The sequence below is a fragment of the Bactrocera tryoni genome, chromosome 2 (assembly GCF_016617805.1).
Source record: "Bactrocera tryoni isolate S06 chromosome 2, CSIRO_BtryS06_freeze2, whole genome shotgun sequence".
Taxonomy (NCBI): Eukaryota; Metazoa; Arthropoda; class Insecta; order Diptera; family Tephritidae; genus Bactrocera; species Bactrocera tryoni.
This window is the reverse complement of record NC_052500.1, coordinates 54,660,030-54,678,653: the sequence shown is the minus strand read 5'-3', so window position 1 is coordinate 54,678,653 and position 18,624 is coordinate 54,660,030. Positions and strand designations below refer to the sequence as shown.

The following is an 18,624-nucleotide window of genomic DNA, read 5'->3' as shown; positions in this document are numbered from 1 at the left end:
ATAAAACTTGTATATGTTGCGTCGGAAGCTCAGATTCACAACAAATTGAGTGACCATTTTAGTCGTTGTTCACCCGTCATCATATCTCAATATGTGTACACAGTTACATGCATACTTCTAGTTTGCTGTCCATCCCTTGCATGAAGCTTCTGATTTTACAAAAATCGATATTCGACCGTTCCAGATACAGCAAGGCGATAAATTCATATGCTCCACATGCGACGCTATCATTGGCCGCTTCTCCATCACACCAACAGCAACGCCAGTGACCTACCGAACATAGGTAGCAACTAGGCGTAACATGCTATGCATATGAAATGCTGTAAGCTGTACTCAAAGTGCACAATGAAAATAACAACAACAATTTCAGCGTCGGTTCAGTAAAAGTCTTTTTTTATTTTCATTTTAAGCTTGTTGACTGGCTGTTTGCACTGCTGTAACTCTTTGTTTTTGTTTGTGCAACTGACAGAACGAGGAGTTGGCCGGCGCACATTAGTACAGTCTTTCCAGCCGTCAGCTCGACATCTATGGCAAACAAGAATACTTCCGCAGTGACCTCCCTTTTAAATTCGGACAAATGTCTTTTGTGCTGTTAAGCCATAAATTTGGAACTGGGATGCAATGGTTTATGCTTTGGCATCCTTGGAAAAACCCTTTGCCGGCATACCTGCATTCTTATTTACACGCTTATTTAAAACTCATACTGTAATCCAGAAAAATTAAACTTAAGTGTTATTCTTATACTGCTTTTTAAAACTGGAGAAAAAGACCTTTATTCATGAATTTTTTTAGAAAAAATGATTGCTGTAGGTTTATTTTACTTATTATTATATGAAGGTACAACATTTTAAGGATACTTAAAAAAAGTTTTATCGAAAAATAGCTAGGAATAACGGATTTATCGTCGATCTCTGCAGGCACCTCGAAAAGAAGTTTTTGTGCGGTGACTAGCCTACAGCATTACTGGACCATCTGAAACCAAAAAATCAAAATGCTTTCTTTAGTTTATTAGTTAATCTTTCAATTTACATCGAGTTTTTTTTTAATTTTTCAATTTTTGGCCAAAATGACGATTTTAGACGAAAAAAATCGACCTTTTTGTTATTGTAAAATTGTTAGTAATTAAAATTTTTCGAAAAACTCGAAGTCATTCAAGAGCTATATATATGTAGAATATTTATACAAAATTTCAGAACGGTCGATGCAGTAGTTTTTTCTGTAGGCTGATCACCGACTTTAAAAATGACATATTTAAGAAAATCGATTTAAAGTTTTTACCGCTCAGCGCAGGTAGCTGGAAGGCAAACCCAAGTTAGAGGTACCGTTATTCAACCTGCTGTAACTTTGTTAGTTTTTCTCCGAATGACCTAAAACTTTAACACAATATTCTTGAGATATTGATGGTTCGTTAAAAAAAAATTAAAAAAAAAAGTTGTCAAACCTTACCCCCCCCTCCCCTTAAACTCAGTAGGACATTTTCTCCGATATATAGCAAGTATGTCGTTTTTACTTCCCTATTTTTGATGGTGCCATGGCAACGAAGGTGTTTGTGTGCAAACAATTTACGAACGTCACTCTCTTCACATGGCTTCGCATCGTTGAAAAATTTTCAAAAGCCGTCTCAAAAAATATTATCATTTGTCAGCACATGTTTCCACTAATTTCACAACATTTTTTGACCGTCTGTGCACGGATAGGTTTCAAACTTTTCGCACCGTCGCGACGCGTCGCCTTCTATTATGCGTTTATACTCGCATTTCAGCTAGTGCAATAACAAATGGATTGCATATTATACACGTGCCGGAAGCAAAAGGGAGTCCGAAATTTTAGGAGATTTCATTTATACTTGTTTTGCTAATGCGAATTTGCTGTTAGAAAAATTGTATATTTTTGGGTGTTTTTTTTTTTTTTGTCAAACTCAAAACCCCAATTCCTTTGAAAAATCTTCCATCTCTTAATCGATTGTTAACGTAACCTTCTTCTTTTTGATAACCGACTCTATTTTTTACACAGGCCCAAATTTTTTCTGAACAGTTTTGAAGCGTGTTGTTGAAGTGACACAACTGAACTGAATTTAAATCAGTGAATAGTTAGACGAATTTGCTCTTTGATGATGATTCAGTCAAAAACAGCACTGACAAGGGCGGATTTCTAGAACTTCCGGGCTAATATTTTTTTGTAACTTATACTATGATGACATTATATACTGAATGGACATATACTCCAATTTCTCCAAAGTCTAGTAGATTGGTTTAATATAAATGAAACTCGTATGAAAGAAGTCTTATAATAACTGCAGGTAGGGCATGATTAACTCTAATCCAAGAGTCATGTGTAGAAGTTTACGCAAGTGAGGAAAGTTCTCTGATCGCCATTCACTTGGGAGTGGCCAGAAACAATTCTTTTACATATGACTCAAGCAGCTCACGACTTCCGGTCCTAGACCAAGTATCCTCTGGGTAGGCAAAGAACATACATTAGAAGCCGAGCTAAAATGAGAAGGCGAAACATCCCCTCCACAGGATTGTGCGATGGGTTTGGGACCCGCCGCGTAAAAAACGCCCACAATGAAAAAGTTAACCAGCATCAACATTAACAACAACGTCAGCCTCGAAATCCAACAGGTGCTACTTCGGACTAAGTAGGCTCTCGACGAACAAACACAAAGCTTTATAAGTCACTCATTATTTCCGTCCTACTATATGGTGCAAAAGCATGGATGATAACAACATCTGATGAGTTGCGTTGCGAGTTTTAGAAAGAAAAGTTCTGCGAAAAATTAATGGTCCTTTGCGCGTTGGCCACGGTGAATATCGCATTCGATGTAACGATGAGACGACATTAACATAGTTCAGCGAACTAAAGGACAGCGGCTACGCTGGCTGGGTCATGTTGTCCGAGTCTCCGTCTGAAAGCCGTCTAAGGCTGATTGTGGCTGAAGCAACAAACTCGTATATCTTATATTATAGCATCTTAAAACGATCGCCATGAATAGCCAACTAAACTACATTGTCTTCCGTAGGTAGACAATACAAGCTTACAGTCATTTTGTAACTGTTAAGTGCTCTTTCTTGATAATTTTGGGTTGTTAAAATCAAAAATAATAATTTCCTACCACGAAGGATTGTTTGAGTTGTAGTCGAGAGGTGTATGACAAAAATAGTTGTACGTGAATGAAAATTTTTGAACTCAAATTGGTAATCCCCACAGACCTCTTAAAACATTTATATATATTATGTATCAAATATTTTCCCTACTTGGTGCCTGTGAATTTATTCCGGTTTTATGCCTAAACGTTCGCAAACCTACCAGTTAAAAATTTAATTAAAATTTTTATTTTTTCGGGCCACGATTGAACTGAATGTGGATTTGGTACTGTTGTGTATGGAGGTTTTATTTTTATTGTTGTAAGTCGGTTTTGTTTGTTGTTTTTGCTTTTAGTTTTTTACACTCTGCTACTGGCGCGAGCGTAACCCAGGAAACGTCAACCAATCCGGTCGGCAAACCAACATCAAACCAAACAAGTAAGGAAGGGCTAAGTTCGGGTGTCACCGAACATTTTATACTCTCGCATTATAAAGTGATAATCGAGCTTTCTTTATCCGTCATTTACATATTTTTCAAATACCGTATTTTTTTAAAGTTTTATTCCGCTATCATCATTGGTTCCTAATGTACTATATATTATACAGAGAAGGCATCAGATGGAATTCAAAATAGCGTTATATATTGAAGAAGCCAGCGTGGTTGTGAACCGATTTCACCCATATTTCGTACATGTCATCAGGGTGTTAAGGAAATATTATTCGAATTTCATTGAAATCGGTCTAGTAGTTCCTGAGATATGGTTTTTGGTCCATAAGTGGGCGGCGCCACGCCCATTTTCAATTTTTAAAAAAAGCCTGCTTGCAGCTTCCTTCTGCCACTTCTTCCGTAAAATTTAGTGTTTCTGACGTTTTTTGTTAGTCCGTTAACGCACTTTTAGTGATTTTCAACATAACCTTTGTATGGGAGGTGGGCGTGGTTATTATCCGATTTCTTCCATTTTTGAACTGTATATGGAAATGCCTGAAGAAAACGACTCTGTAGAGTTTGGTTGACATAGCTATAGTAAATTCCGAGATATGTATAAAAAACTTAGTAGGGGGCGGGGCCACTCCCACTTTTCCAAAAAAATTACGTCCAAATATGCTCCTTCCTAATGCGATCCTTTGTGCCAAATTTCACTTTAATATCTTTATTTATGGCTTAGTTATGACACTTTATAGGTTTTCGGTTTCCGCCATTTTGTGGGCGTGGCAGTTGGCCGATTTTGCCCATCTTCGAACTTAGCCTTCTTATGGAGCCAAGGAATACGTGTACCAAGTTTCATCATGATATCTCAATTTTTACTCAAGTTACAGCTTGCACGGACGGACGGACAGACGGACGGACAGACGGACGGACGGACAGACAGACATCCGGATTTCGACTCTACTCGTCACCCTGATCACTTTGGTATATATAACCCTATATCTGACTCTTTTAGTTTTAGGACTTACAAACAACCGTTATGTGAACAAAACTATAATACTATCTTTGGCAACTTTGTTGCGAGAGTATAAAAAGAAACAATGAAATATTCGCATTTAAAGAAAAACGTTAAATTGCAAAGTCTCGTCACACTATTTGTTGCACTGTTTTGTGAGGAAATAGTTGCTCTTCTTATTTTGCATTTGTTTTTATTGTTGTTGGAACAGCAATTTGTGACAGGAAATAGCGTTGACAGCAGTTGCAGTCATGCGGTCGCGGCTTTGAATCTAAATACTTGGGCGTATTCACTTTAAGGTGACCCAGTTTTTATACGTTAGGAAGTTTTTTGGTGAGAATTATTACTGTTAAATAGTATGACCATGCATTTGAAATCTCAGAATGAATGTTTTCATATGCATATACCTATATACTGTTTTAAGAACTAATTGCAGTCATTAGGTCGCTATTATTTTCCTGAAGAAATTTAATAAAAACTTGTCTAGTATTAGTCTTAGTACATGTTTTAATGCTGACTTAACTGGAGATTCATAGCAGATTAACATAACAGATATACAGAATTTCGCAGAGCATTAGTTTAATAAAACTTTCTTAAGCTTAGAAATTATTTTCGAATTAGGAAAAATGCTTTGATCTTGTCAAAATTGCATACCAATGTCATACTGACATCTTTGTGATGAAATCGATTATCTATCTCGCCGAAATCAGCCATTGGACTTTTTTGCCGAATACCCGATGAGTCATGAGCGATGTGTTAACGGCTCTGGTTTTTGAAACAAATCACAAGCAAGACTATGATGTTTTGCAAAAAGTATAATTACTAGTATTAACAGCGTTCCTGAAATATACTATTATGTTTTCTTAAGTAATCGAATATAGTATTATTTTAATGCTTCTTTCGTTCGTTCAATCTACGACAACTCTGTCTAGTGAATCTTCGTATAAATGCAGTGTCGTTCTAAAAGCTACAAAGGCATCTTACGAGTATTAAAGCATGTGAACCAAAACGATTTCCACTTTTCTTTCAAAGGTTGTTAGTGCATTTTTAAGTCCAATAATGTTTTTTAAGATTACCAGGTTGTTCAATAAGTTTTGTTCTTTGATAAGAAAAACCCATTTTATGGTTCAAAATACATTTTATTGTTCAGTATAATCTCCCTGAACACTAATACACTTGCTTCAACAATCCTCCAATCTGTGGATCCCATCCTTGAAGTGAGAATTCGGAAGGTCTGCAACAGCAGTTATGACCTCTTTATTTGATGAAAATCGCTTGACAGGCATAATTTTTTTTAATTCTGGAAACAAATGGAAGTCGGTGGGGGCCAAGCCAGGTGAATACGGTGTATGCTCCAACAATTCGAACTTTAGTTCATGAATTTTAGCCTTTGTCAAAATGCTCTTGTGACACGGTGCATTGTCCTGATGGAAAAGGATTTTTTTCTTCTGCAAACCGGGTCTTTTTCACGAATTTTTTCTTTCAACTGGTCCAAAAGGTTGCAGTAATATTCAGAATTAATTGTTTTATCAGTTTGCAAGTAATTCACAGACAAAATTCCTCTCGCATCCCAAAAAACTGATGCCATAACCTTCTTGACCGATTTCCGGTCCCGAGCTCGTTTCGAAGCCGAACAACCAGGTTCACACCATTCTTTAGCCTCTTGTTTTGATTCAGGATCATGATGATAGACCCAAGTGTCATCCATAGTGACGAATCGATGCACAAAATCCACTTTATCCTTTTTAAAACTCTCCAAATGTTGCTGAGAAAGTCGCTTTCAAAAGTGTTTTTGTTCACAAAGCTTTCTAAAACTCAAAATTTCACTTAAAATGTGGCTCACACTGCCTAATGAGATGTGTAGAGCCTTCACTAAATCTCTCTGAGTTAATCGACGATCTTCCAAAACCATATCCTGTATTTTGGTTATGATTTCTGGTGTTGATGCGTTTTTTGAACGTCCTTCACGTGGATCGCCTTCAAGGCTTGTTCGACCACGTTTAAATTCAGTAACACATCTTTCTACTTTTCTAATTGTAGGTGAAGAATCATTATACGAGTACGCTTAAACATTCCTTCGTGAATTTCTTTTGGTGCTACACCTTCCAAAATCAGAACCTTATCACTGCACAATGTTCAATTTTTTCCATTCTAAAAATATATTGTGACACCGCGACACTAAATGGCTTGTAAACAAAGAATGAATTGACAGATTGAAATGAAACTTCACATACGTTCATATCAAGAGTGTACCAATAAAACAAAAAAATTTTAGGCTACTAGCAACGCCCTCTCTTATCGAACGACAAGACTTATTGAACAACATGGTATATCCATTCAGAGCAAAATAATCGGTTTTCCTATTTACCGGTTCCATTCAGGAAAGTTTCGCGTTAAGTTCATTGTATACACCTACCTTCCTTTTCAAGAACTTCATTAGTATTTTAAAGGGGATATCTGTGTCCGAAGCATCTACAAATGTGTGAAGCATCTCAGGAGCTATGACTTACTTACCAAGTAAAAAATTAAAACTACAAATAATTTACATTGCATTTAAACTTTTTTTATATTTCATTTATTCTGTAACAATCCTTGATATTCTTCATATGGTTTCCAAGGAAGAACTTGAAAAAAAATTAGATAGCGCAGTTTATTGACAAAGAGCTGTGCTCAATTTTTAATATACAAGGTGCGTTCCGTAGTAAACAGGACTTTAAAAACAACATAACAAATGGTTTTTTCCGCAAAATCAATTTATTTTATTCAAAATAGTCTCCTTCTGCTTCAATACAGCTTTTTGCACGGTCAAAAAGCATGTCAAACGAGTGTTTCAGCTCGTTTGTCGGAATGGCCGCCTGTATCCCGGTGCAAGCTTTTATAATTGCCTCTACGTCTGCATAACGCTTTCCTTTCATGGGCAAATGCATTTTTCCGAAAAGGAAGAAGTCACACGGTGCCATATAAGGTGAATACGGGGAGTGGAATGGTTAAAATGTGTTTTTTTTCAGATAATCGGACATAAGCTTCGATCGATGAGACGGCGAATTTACGTGCAACAAACGCCAACTTTCATCTTCGCGATATTCGGGCCGAACACGTCGACAATATTGTAAAGAAAGTTTTTGTCCTTTTTGATCTCTTTAATGCTGTCGTTCGAATGTTGGATTCTCAGGAATTTTTCGTCGTCAGTCAATTTGTGCGGAACAAACCGTGCACACACCTTTCGTAAGCCCAAATGTTCGACCAAAATGCTATAAATCCATGTTTTGGAGATGCTCAAGTCCATTTCCTCGAGTTTCAATAATGATTTCGGCTGATTTCAATTTCAAGTTCAACGTTTGATGAATTCACGAACAGTTTCGATGGAATTCTCGGTGATCACGGATTTTGATTGGCCCACATGTTGATCATCATTTATGTCCTCACGACCACTTTGAAAACGTTGAAACCACTCGTGCACTCTGCTACGGGATAGGCAATCATTGCCATAAACTTGTTTCATCAATTGAAATGTTTCGGTAAAAGTTTTACCAATTCTAAAACAAAATTTAATGTTGGATTTTTGTTCGAAGCTCATTTTCACCGATAACACAAACATACTGATACTTAAAACCCAATAACTTCACTTCCAATCCATGAAATATCATGAAATTCACTGGACAATCCATAAAGATAGCAGATTCTAACGCACCAGTCAACATATAAATAGATGACGCTACCAGGGGGCGCTAGATTCAAAAAGTTTACTTTGGAACCATGATAATCTAAGCGGAAGATTTTTTTTTAAGCACATATTGTGAATGAGACCACCATGCTCCTTGTGTCGGTTAGCGACTCTGGGGAAGAAACTACAACGAATATAATTGGACACCTTTTAACGACTAAAATCATTGTGGAAAATAATTTTCATACCAAAACTGTAAAAGACAGAGACAAAGTTGGGATATAAGGAAACGGAAATTTAATAAGGCTTACAAAATTTGGTAACTTTTTCTTCAATAACATAAGGAGAAGAACACCAACTAGTTGATATCCTTATTCGTGGCAAGTCCATATACCTTTTATTTATATTTAAACTTATAATAAAACAGCATTAGTCAGCTTTCTGATTAACCGATAATAAGAATACTTTTAATTACTATGAAATATCGATCAGATAAGTGCTTTGTACGGTTTGAATTACGTTAGGGCTTCATTTTGTGTGTTTATTAAATTCGAGAAAAAAAGTAGTCTCTAACTACATATACTCACATCGTCACTGGCTTGTTGGCATAGACTATAGATTTGACGTAGCCCCACGGGAAATAGTCTAATGGATTCAAATCGTATGACCGAGGCAGCCAATTAACTGCGCCATTTCGTGGGATAACACTAGGTTTTCAATAAATCTATTGTTTTTCACTAGACGCTCAATTGTTGATCTGACAGGACGATTATGACGACCATAGATTGGACGTAGCGCTCTTAAAGTTGGGGCCACTGACTCCAAATTTTGATAGTAAATTTTAATAATTTCGACTTACTTACAAAACTTACTGAAGAGAAAAGTCTACGTTTGTAGCGTCTCTATTGAAAAGCTCCATACATGTATTTTCTTATGAATTTTCTTATTTAGCTATCTCTTCTGCGATTATGTCATTCAACGAATGCCAATTCTAAATATATCGGAAGTTATGTACTATTTAATGTGATTGTAAAGCAAGTGACCCGTGATCCAAAATCGTGAAGATATGATATGACGACTGCAACTGAAATTAAAGGAATTCGGATGTCCTTAAATATACGAATTTACAACCACATACACTATATTGTGGCTAATTGAAATTCACCACGTTTATAGTAATTTGTTCGTAGTTATGTTTTCCACAAATTTCCTTTAGTAGGTAAAACAAAGTAGTTAATTCTTTTCCAAAGACATGACTCCGAGTCCAATTTAATTGGGTTAGAGAAATAGTTTCTTTTAAAATAAACACTTTGAGAACAATCTCAACTATATGGCCATTTCATATTTCAATGAACACTATACTTATGTATACTACTTGTATGAAACTTTTACCGCTAAGCTAGGCTGTTAGGGGGTTTATTGTATTACTTACATAATATATGGACATATATTCGATGAAAACTCCAGCATAAATCATTTCATCGCAAGTCATAATCATTGTTTTGCCAAGAACGACCGCCTGCCACACAACACAATAGCGCATTATGAGGATGCGGTCTTCCTCGTACACCCACGCACGTCAACCGAGGGCAAACACAAAAATATATTTACACCTATAAATATATACAATTATCACATAATCTGAACCAATACATCCCATATAATTATTTCCGTTGTTCCACCTATATTTAAACCATTCAGGTTGGTAATAAATTAAAGCTTTCTCAAAATTATGTAGTCTCGCGCTGAATTCTAATGGGAAAATGGAATTGGTTTATACCTTGGTCTAAACGTCATATCCTTAATATAATGAATTATTATCATCAGGTTGAATTTAGTCTCTTCGAACGAGTTAATATCACATATCACACATATTTCAATTGAAGAGGTTTTAAATATAATTTAGCTGACACAAACTGAAATATGGCAATAAAATCATGTCTAATATGGTCATAAGATCATTATAAGTCAAGCTTGTAATTAACTCAAAATTGCATCAAATAATGGATGTTTAAAAGCAATATCTTTTCATTTTAAAATAAAGTTTTGCTATCACCTAAAAAAATTTCGTGGACTTCGATTCCTGCAAGAGTATAAAATTTTCGGTTGCATCCGAACTTAGCGCTTCCTTTTTTGTTATTTGGTACTTCTGGTTGGGGATTTAATGGTTGACTGTCGACAGATGCAGAAATGCACAAATTCAGAAATGAACAAGTAAGGAAGCGCTAAGTTCGGGTGTCACCGAACATTTTATACTCTCGCATGATAAAGTGATAATCGAGCTTTCTTTATCCGTCATTTACATATTTTTCAAATACCGTATTTGTGTAAAGTTTTATTCCGCTATCATCATTGGTTCCTAATGTATGTATATATTATAGAGAGAAGGCATCAGATGGAATTCAAAATAGCGTTATATTGGAAGAAGGCGTGGTTGTTAACCGATTTCACCCATATTTCGTACATGTCATCAGGGTGTTAAGGAAATATTATATACCGAATTTTGTTGAAATCGGTTGAGTAGTTCCTGAGATATGGTTTTTGGTCCATAAGTGGGCGAGACCACGCCCATTTTCAATTTAAAAAAAAAACCTGGATGCAGCTTCCTTCTGCCATTTCTTCCGTAAAATTTAGTGTTTCTGACGTTTTTTATAGTGATTTTCAACATAACCTTTGTATGAGAGGTGGACGTGGTTATTATCCGATTTTTTCCATTTTTGAACTGTATATGGAAATGCCTGAAGGAAACGACTCTGTAGAGTTTGGTTGACATAGCTATAGTAGTTTCCGAGATATGTACAAAAAACTTAGTAGAAGGCGGGGCCACGCCCACTTTTCCAAAAAAAATACTTACAACTATGCCCCTCCCTAATGCGATCCTTTGTGCCGAATTTCACTTTAATATTTTTATTTATGGCTTAGTTATGACACTTTATAGGTTTTCGGTTTCCGCCATTTGGTGGGCGTGGCAGTTGGCCGATTTTGCTAATCTTCGAGCTTAACCTTCTTATGGAGCCAAGAAATACGTGTACCAAGTTTCATCATGATATCTCAACTTTTACTCAAGTTACAGCTTGCACGGACGGACAGACGGACGGACGGAGAGACAGACATCCGGATTTCAACTCTACTCGTCACCCTGATCACTTTGGTATATATAACCCTATTTCTGACTCTTTTAGTTTTAGGACTTACAAACAACCGTTATGTGAACAAAACTATAATACTCTCCTTAGCAACTTTGTTGCGAGAGTATAAAAATGGTACAAAATGCAAATCGTGATGTGCACACAAAAAAGTGGTGGAGACCTAAAAAATACGAAAAAGATAACATAAAAAGTAAACAAGTAAGAAAGGCTAGGTTCGGGTGTAACAGCAAATTTTGTATTAACGCACATTTATCCACTTTAGGCACAAAGATGCATCGTTATTAGAATTTTCTAAATAACGTACACGTGTATGGCATATGGGGGCTAAAGAAATTATTAATCCGAATCAACCGATTTTGGGCATACTTTTATTAGAAAATGATTCTCTCCGAACTTCTATAATATGTGCCATACAAACTGACCGATATTTTCGATAAGAAGTTCACAGTTGGAATTTCGATTCACATATTCCTTATCTGATATCTTTAATAGTTTTGGTCCGAACTGTATAATTTTAGTGCATGAACTGGTCAACTTTAAGTTTTATATCGAAGCATTCAATGGTGCTTGATTTGCATTTGGAAAGTGAAAAAATCAGATGGAATTTAAGATTCGGTTATATTGGAAATAGGCGTGGTTGTAGTTTGACTTCGTTTTTTCCGCCCTGGAACATTGCAATGATAATGTAACGCTATATAACAAATTTGGTCGATATCGGTCGGGTAAGTTCTAAGATATGGCCTATAATATAAATGTGGACGTTGCCATACTCATGGTCTAATTTTGACGCCGGCTCTTGTCTCATCCTGAGTATAAAATTAAATGTACCTGGCACATTTGGTTATTGATTTCTAGTGCTTTAAGGGGCTATACCAGTGTGACGCATGAAAAATTAGGCGATTTTTGTGAATTTTTTTAAAAGAAAGTACTAGATTGAATGTTTCGATGTTCTATGGACGTAATAAAGTATATTTTTAGCTATATGAAAAAATTTTTTCTTTACAAAAATATTGAAAAATAACGGAGTTATGTGCTGTCTGCGGAAGTGCCGAAAAAAAAATGCCTCAACTGCTGGTATGATTAAGGTCGAATGAGTAGCTGAATCAAAAAAATTCAAAATGTTTTTTAAACTTAAATATATTTTCTATATAATGAACTACGATCTTTGAAAAATATCAAAAATTAAGAAAATGGCGTAATTTTGAAAAAAAAATCGTTTTTTTACGAAAAAAATGGTGGTTTTTTTAATGCCAAATTGACACTTTTCAACCAATCAAAAAGATCGTAGTCTATTGTATAGCAAATCTATTCAACTATATCCAGTTTTAATTTGAAGTCGATCGGTCAATTTCTCGTTGAGTTATAATGTCAGCAATTTTGAAAAATGACGTTTCGAGAAAAACGCGTTTAAAGTTTCACTTATATATGTTTGCACGTCTGAGCGGTCGCTATTTAGAACGCTGCCATTCAAAAACTATTGAAGATATGACCTCACCGATTTCACAGGATATTTTTGAATATATAAACTATCGAAAAACCAAAAAAAAAAAAATTTTTTTGAAAGTGTCACACTGGTATAGCCCCTTAAGTAACATGACCGTTTTATGAGTTTTAAGCCACATGGCGGTTTCCACATGCATAGGTACAGCATAATGTTACAATAGTATAACAGTAATAGTAGAATTTCAAAGAAAGGATAACCAAAAAGATAGCGCTGGAGCTTCGTAATAAAAAGGTTGAAGAAAATCAAAAAATGTGCGAAATAAATTGGTGCATTGCAACGGACGTGATTTTCATAATTATTTAAGAAAGCGGGCGCTTATGATTTGTTGAAATTGAAGCAATAAATATTTAGATAAACGTGCGCTGTATGGTGAACGTCTGCAGTGCTTGTTGATGAATCATAAGGTGCTTAATGTTGTGCAAAATTCGTAGTGCATGGTGATCATTCGCATACGTTTTGATTGCAAGAAAGCAGGCGTGTGGATCAAGTGCCAAGTGCACTGAGGAAGGGACAAGGAAACGTGGTTGAGGTGGAGGACGGGTTGTGGAAAATGTTATTACTTGCGTTTTCGGGTGTTTTATTAAAATTTCACTTGCTAATATAGTGTAGGTATATGCGTGTATGTGTATGTATGCAAGTGAAATAAATGCTTAAGGGGGTACTCTCATGTGAACGCATACATTTTACCACTTTTTTATGCGACCACTTTTTTATGCGACAACAAAATTCAATCATTTTAATTTTTTAATATATTTTATCTGTATTTTGAAATGTACAAAAAAAATTTTTTCGTTTTTTACATTCGTTTTTAATAAATTTTTTTTAAATCAAAGTAGTCACCAACAAAAAAAGTAGTTCACTGGTCATGGTGATAGCGGCTGTTCATGTTGTCGTCCGTACCAAATATAATCAATTTCATTAAAAAACAAAAAAAAAAAAATGTCGAACTTCAAAAAAAAGTCACGAAAATCTTGTTTTTTTTCGTTAAAAATTGTTAAAAACAAATTTGAAAATATTTTCGAAAATAAACATTTCTGGTAGGGACGATAACTATAAACGAGTAGAAGAACATATGTAAATTTTAAAGCAATCGGTTGAATACTTTTTTTTAGGACCATGACAGTTTCAGAAAATGATGATTCGAGAAAAATGCGTTTAGAAACGTAGCAGCTGCAAACTTGTCATGGCGCCTGGTAGACAGTGGCTTACAACACGTCGGCGACTATGAGCTGTAACTTATGAAATCCTATAAATTTCGGTCTGAATTTTTCACAGCATGTTTTCAATAGGTTTTACTGTCAAAATATAAAAAAAAATCGATTTTTCGAAGTCATTACATGAGAATACCCCCTTAAAGTAATAACTTGGATGAACTTGCAATGAATTTTGAGACGGAACATTAAAAAAAAAAACAACTACGTTACCTTTTTGATATGGAGAATAAACTAGTTATTCGAGGAATTATGTTCGAATAAAACAAGCAGTTTCTTTATTTTTCTTAGGTAGCCTCGGAATTCTTAATAAATATTTGGTCGCAACGTTCGAAATTGACCTTGTCACAAATAAATGAAAAAAAAACATTTGTAGCTAAATCCAATTAAAAACTCAACTTAACGTCTTCTAAGTTTCGTAACCACTTGCCATCACTCTCCGAGTATATTTAGCGGTGTTTACCACTTGCGAGTTTTATTGTGATTTTTCGTAGCTTATTTTGAATTGTTCTACATACAACTTTTAAAATTTACTAAAACTTATAAGGATCTAAGCGCAAATATTTCATCATTTTGCAGTTTTTCATTAACTCCTTCAGACAAATTGAAATTAGTCTGGTGAAATTTCCGAATTTGCAGCCATCCAAAATGAGCAACAAATTGAAATATTGCTGCCAACGTTATCAACGAAAATTTCGCCGCATCAACTGCAACCTCAACTTTAACTCACATAAAACTTTCACCTCCACCGTTTGTTGCGCCGTGTAGTTGTGCTTGTTGCGGGCAATGCAAGTGTAGGTTCGCTCACCGGCGGTGCGTTGCACATTCTCGATAAGTAGGGAGCCGTTCTCAACACGTTTTTCGTATATTCATTGGCAATCTGACGCCATCTGCAATGGAAATGCGCACGTACATGTGTGAGTGAGTAGCGTAATAAAAACAAAACAATTACGTGAATTTTTTGATCTTAAAGAAGCATTAGGGTAGTTTGTTTTATGAAAAATTGTCTATAATTGTCAATTTGACATATGCATAGAGCTTAAAAAAGGACATATCAGCTACACCACATTTATCTACATATAGTATATACCTATTCATCACCATTTTCTCAATCTCGCGGGAGTTGGCTTTAGTACGCCCTCAAGCCAATATCATTCTGCAAAATCTGCATAATATGAATGGGCACAGCGTTAGCAGTTGCGTGTGATGGCGGATGGACTCATTCGGGTTTCCTTCGATACTCTGTTTTTTGCACGTTTAAAAAAACAGCCATCCCGATTGAACACAAAATATTTATTTTCGTTGGAGTTTGGAATTAAGATTTAGTATGAAAAATGTGGTCGTTGGGTCTTATGAGAAGTCAGAAACATTTTCTCTATACTTATAAGAGCAATCGACTCTTTTAAATTCCTGCGACAGATGGCGTAACACCACCGCAACTGCGGCGAGCTATCAAGATTTCAAACAATTTGCTGATATCTTTCTATGTGAAATGTCTTAGATTGGAAGAAAGGTTAGGGTTTCCTTCATGCCAAAAGGAAGGAAGAGATTCCATAACCCGACCAAGGAGATCAGACATATCATTGTATCCTCTATAGAAAATGTTGTCAAGAAAAATATTAAGCCGGCCGCCTAGTTATTACCTATGCAGAAGTTCTTATGGTTAAGGGGGTTCTTGAATATCTTGTATCGCGCATTATTTTCCACGCAGCGGTGTCAGTAGCATTAGAACTTTTGAATATCCACATCCATTATCGGATATTAGCTTTGATCTAGCTAACTGTGCACTCAAAAATAATGAAGATAAGTTTAAACCCCTTATCTGCGATATAGAGTTACTACCTGATTAGACTGGTTTGGTATACACGAGTGAATATTTGTTTTAATTGCGTTTAAGGATCACCCCAATGTGAGCAGATGCGTTCCAACTAAACATGCAAAGCCCCAAAGGCATCACTTACCACATACTGCATGCCACATTCGTACTCTATACAATATGCAATAAACTCGTTGAGCGGAAATGCTCGCAGAGGGAAAATTTCGTTCGCATGGTACTCTTCACATTGAAATCGACCGGCGATACAAACGCTGAGCTGTCAGCAAAGTTCGTATGAATGTTATGTGCATATTTGTATGTACGCTTCCAAATTAATAAATGCACGTTTGCCTTTCTCTATGATGATGCTGTCGATTGGATATCCTGCCACAGGGCATTTGAGAAAAAAGTTCTTTCCCGCCACTGCAGATAGTTCAGAAAAAGAATATATATTTGAATAACCTTGTAGGTGAGTAAAAAAGCTAAGCAAACAAATAAAAAAATATAAATTTCAACGAAAAGCGCGCTGTTCATTTCCACAAAATTTTCAAGAATGCATTTGAAGACCATCCTGTCAACCAGTCTGGGGGTGTCATATGTATTTTAATAATAGGGCCAAACCACGTCAAGTGGTCCTCGAAAATTTCAAAACATCCCCGTTTTTGAAAATTAGCAGTTCATTAGGAAGGGGACCAGACGCATACCCTGTGTATAAATATTTCGTCAAAATTCTTTTTTTTTGTTAAAGTTATTGAAGGTAGAAATTTAGAGCATGACAAAATTGTAAAATTGTTTTCTCATAAATTACTAGAGCTTAATCGACGAAATTTTGTGAAGTCAAAGAAAAATGTTCTCGCTATATTATTGGTATTTTTTTACGATCCATTTGTTTAAATAATAATATTTTACATAATTTTTTGTTAAACAATTGAAAATTTTAAAGTGTTCTTCACGCTAAAAAATCGAAAGGTATGTGAGGCAACGCGGAAAATACTCCCCTTTAATAATCTGCAAAAAAGTGTTTTTTCATTCATACCATTCCAAAGATATTGAATTTTTTGTCTCCCTACCTCTATTAAAACGTATGGCACAATCATCGTTGCGCAGTTCTCTCGTAAGCTCGCGCCATCTGTGTCGCAAGAAAAACATAAGCGCAACGATCGCATATTGCGCATGTTGAAAATGTTTTGAATGAGAGAAATTATTTTAATTTAGAGGGTTAAATTGTTTTAAATAAGTGTGTAAATCGTTAGAAGGTTACAGGTATACAACGGGTGATCCATATAGATATAACAACTTGTTTTGACAGACCACACGTGATTCGTGTCCAGTTGCATGTTATTTTTGTTCAGTAAGTAGCTTGAGCAATGTTTACAAATCGTTCAGCTTTATTTGAAAATTCATGTTCTGTAAAAAATGTGTTTCGTGTGCTTCACTCAACTTATGGACAACATAATCGGTCTACTGAGCGTACTATTCGAAACTGCATCACCCATCTTGAGACCCAGCATTCATTATTGGATAATATTCGACCGAATAGACCAAGTCCAGCAGAGTGAAGAAAACATAGCAGCCCTAAGATTTGACGTCGATACTGACACTGAACTGAACTGAAGCCGCTCGACCGTGTCATTCGCCAGTTACCAGTCGAAAATTGAACTCAACGTATGGCCCATCTGAGACGTGAACGCGGGCAATATTTAATAGAGATGGTCATCAAAAAATAAACATCAAAGGATGTTCTCCATTAAAATTTCTGTATTTTATCGTTAAAAAAGGAACCTTTAATCTAAATCTCTAAATTTAGCTGTCAGTTTCAGATGTTCTTGGAAAGAACAAAAGGATCGGAAGATTCTATCAGCACTGTAGTAAACTAGTATTACTTGCAGCAGCTCCTTCCAATGACATAAGTATCTACGCTTAACTAAACACTTTTTTCTTCTTAATTATCAGAATATCCGCCTAAGCGATTTTGCCGAAGTTCATGGGTTTCTTAACTATCTTGTAAACAGGGGAGTACTACATTTTACTTTGTTATTCTCATATACCATGTTTGACTTAGACATATACCGTTGTCAATGCACTATGTTACTCCATCAGATTTCTTTCTTCTGAACCTGTTTCCGGTTTTGACTATTATCTGATACTTGTGAGTACAGCACGAGTATGCGTTCACTTCTTAAGTTGAGGAGAAGAAGACGAGGTTTTATTTCCGATACATTTACTTGCCTATTTATATGTATGTACATATATGTGATTTCTAATTAACAATCTGACCTTTGGGGTACGCCTTTGGCCTGGTTAGGTCTTAACCGTCCCCAGATTTTGAAGGTTTGATCGGAGAGATGTGTAACAGCTTATGGAAGTTCATTCCAGAATACCTGGAGGCCATTTGTGATAAGTGCGTCTGGGAGGGATACTTTCCACGCGGTTGTTCCTCTCCTGAAGTCACCTGATTAGGTCAGGAATGATCCTCGATCTTATCGGGGCATCTGTCTCCTTCCAGTACTTGGAAAAGTGCTGGAAAGGGTCATGGTGGAACGGCTTCAGGAGCTAACGCGGGGTATGTGGTCTCTCTTGTCGGCATGAATGGAAGTGTGGAGATTGGAGTGGTTCGTGGCTGCCCCCAGGGCTCCATCTGTGGTCCATATATTTGGAACCTTATGATGGGCACTCTGCTTGGGCAGCTCGAGCCACTCTGTAAGTGTTGTGCGTATGCGGACGACCTTCTTCTACTCCACACTTGGCGAAT

At 36.1% G+C, this 18,624-nt stretch overlaps 1 protein-coding gene across 2 annotated transcripts in view; it reads right to left on the bottom strand.

The window, feature by feature from the left end:
* Positions 1-856: 856 nt before the first annotated feature.
* Positions 857-18,624, bottom strand: part of LOC120769702 (Down syndrome cell adhesion molecule-like protein Dscam2) — a 49,191-nt gene continuing 31,423 nt past the window's right edge. Inside the window, exon 4 of one of the 2 annotated variants that reach the window (XM_040096833.1) lies at positions 857-972. In XM_040096833.1, the coding sequence (XP_039952767.1) occupies positions 953-972 (20 nt within the window). In that variant the 3' untranslated portion in view covers positions 857-952. Of the gene's footprint in view, positions 973-14,455; positions 14,947-18,624 lie in introns of those variants that run through there. The other variant, XM_040096832.1, reaches the window with a different exon arrangement.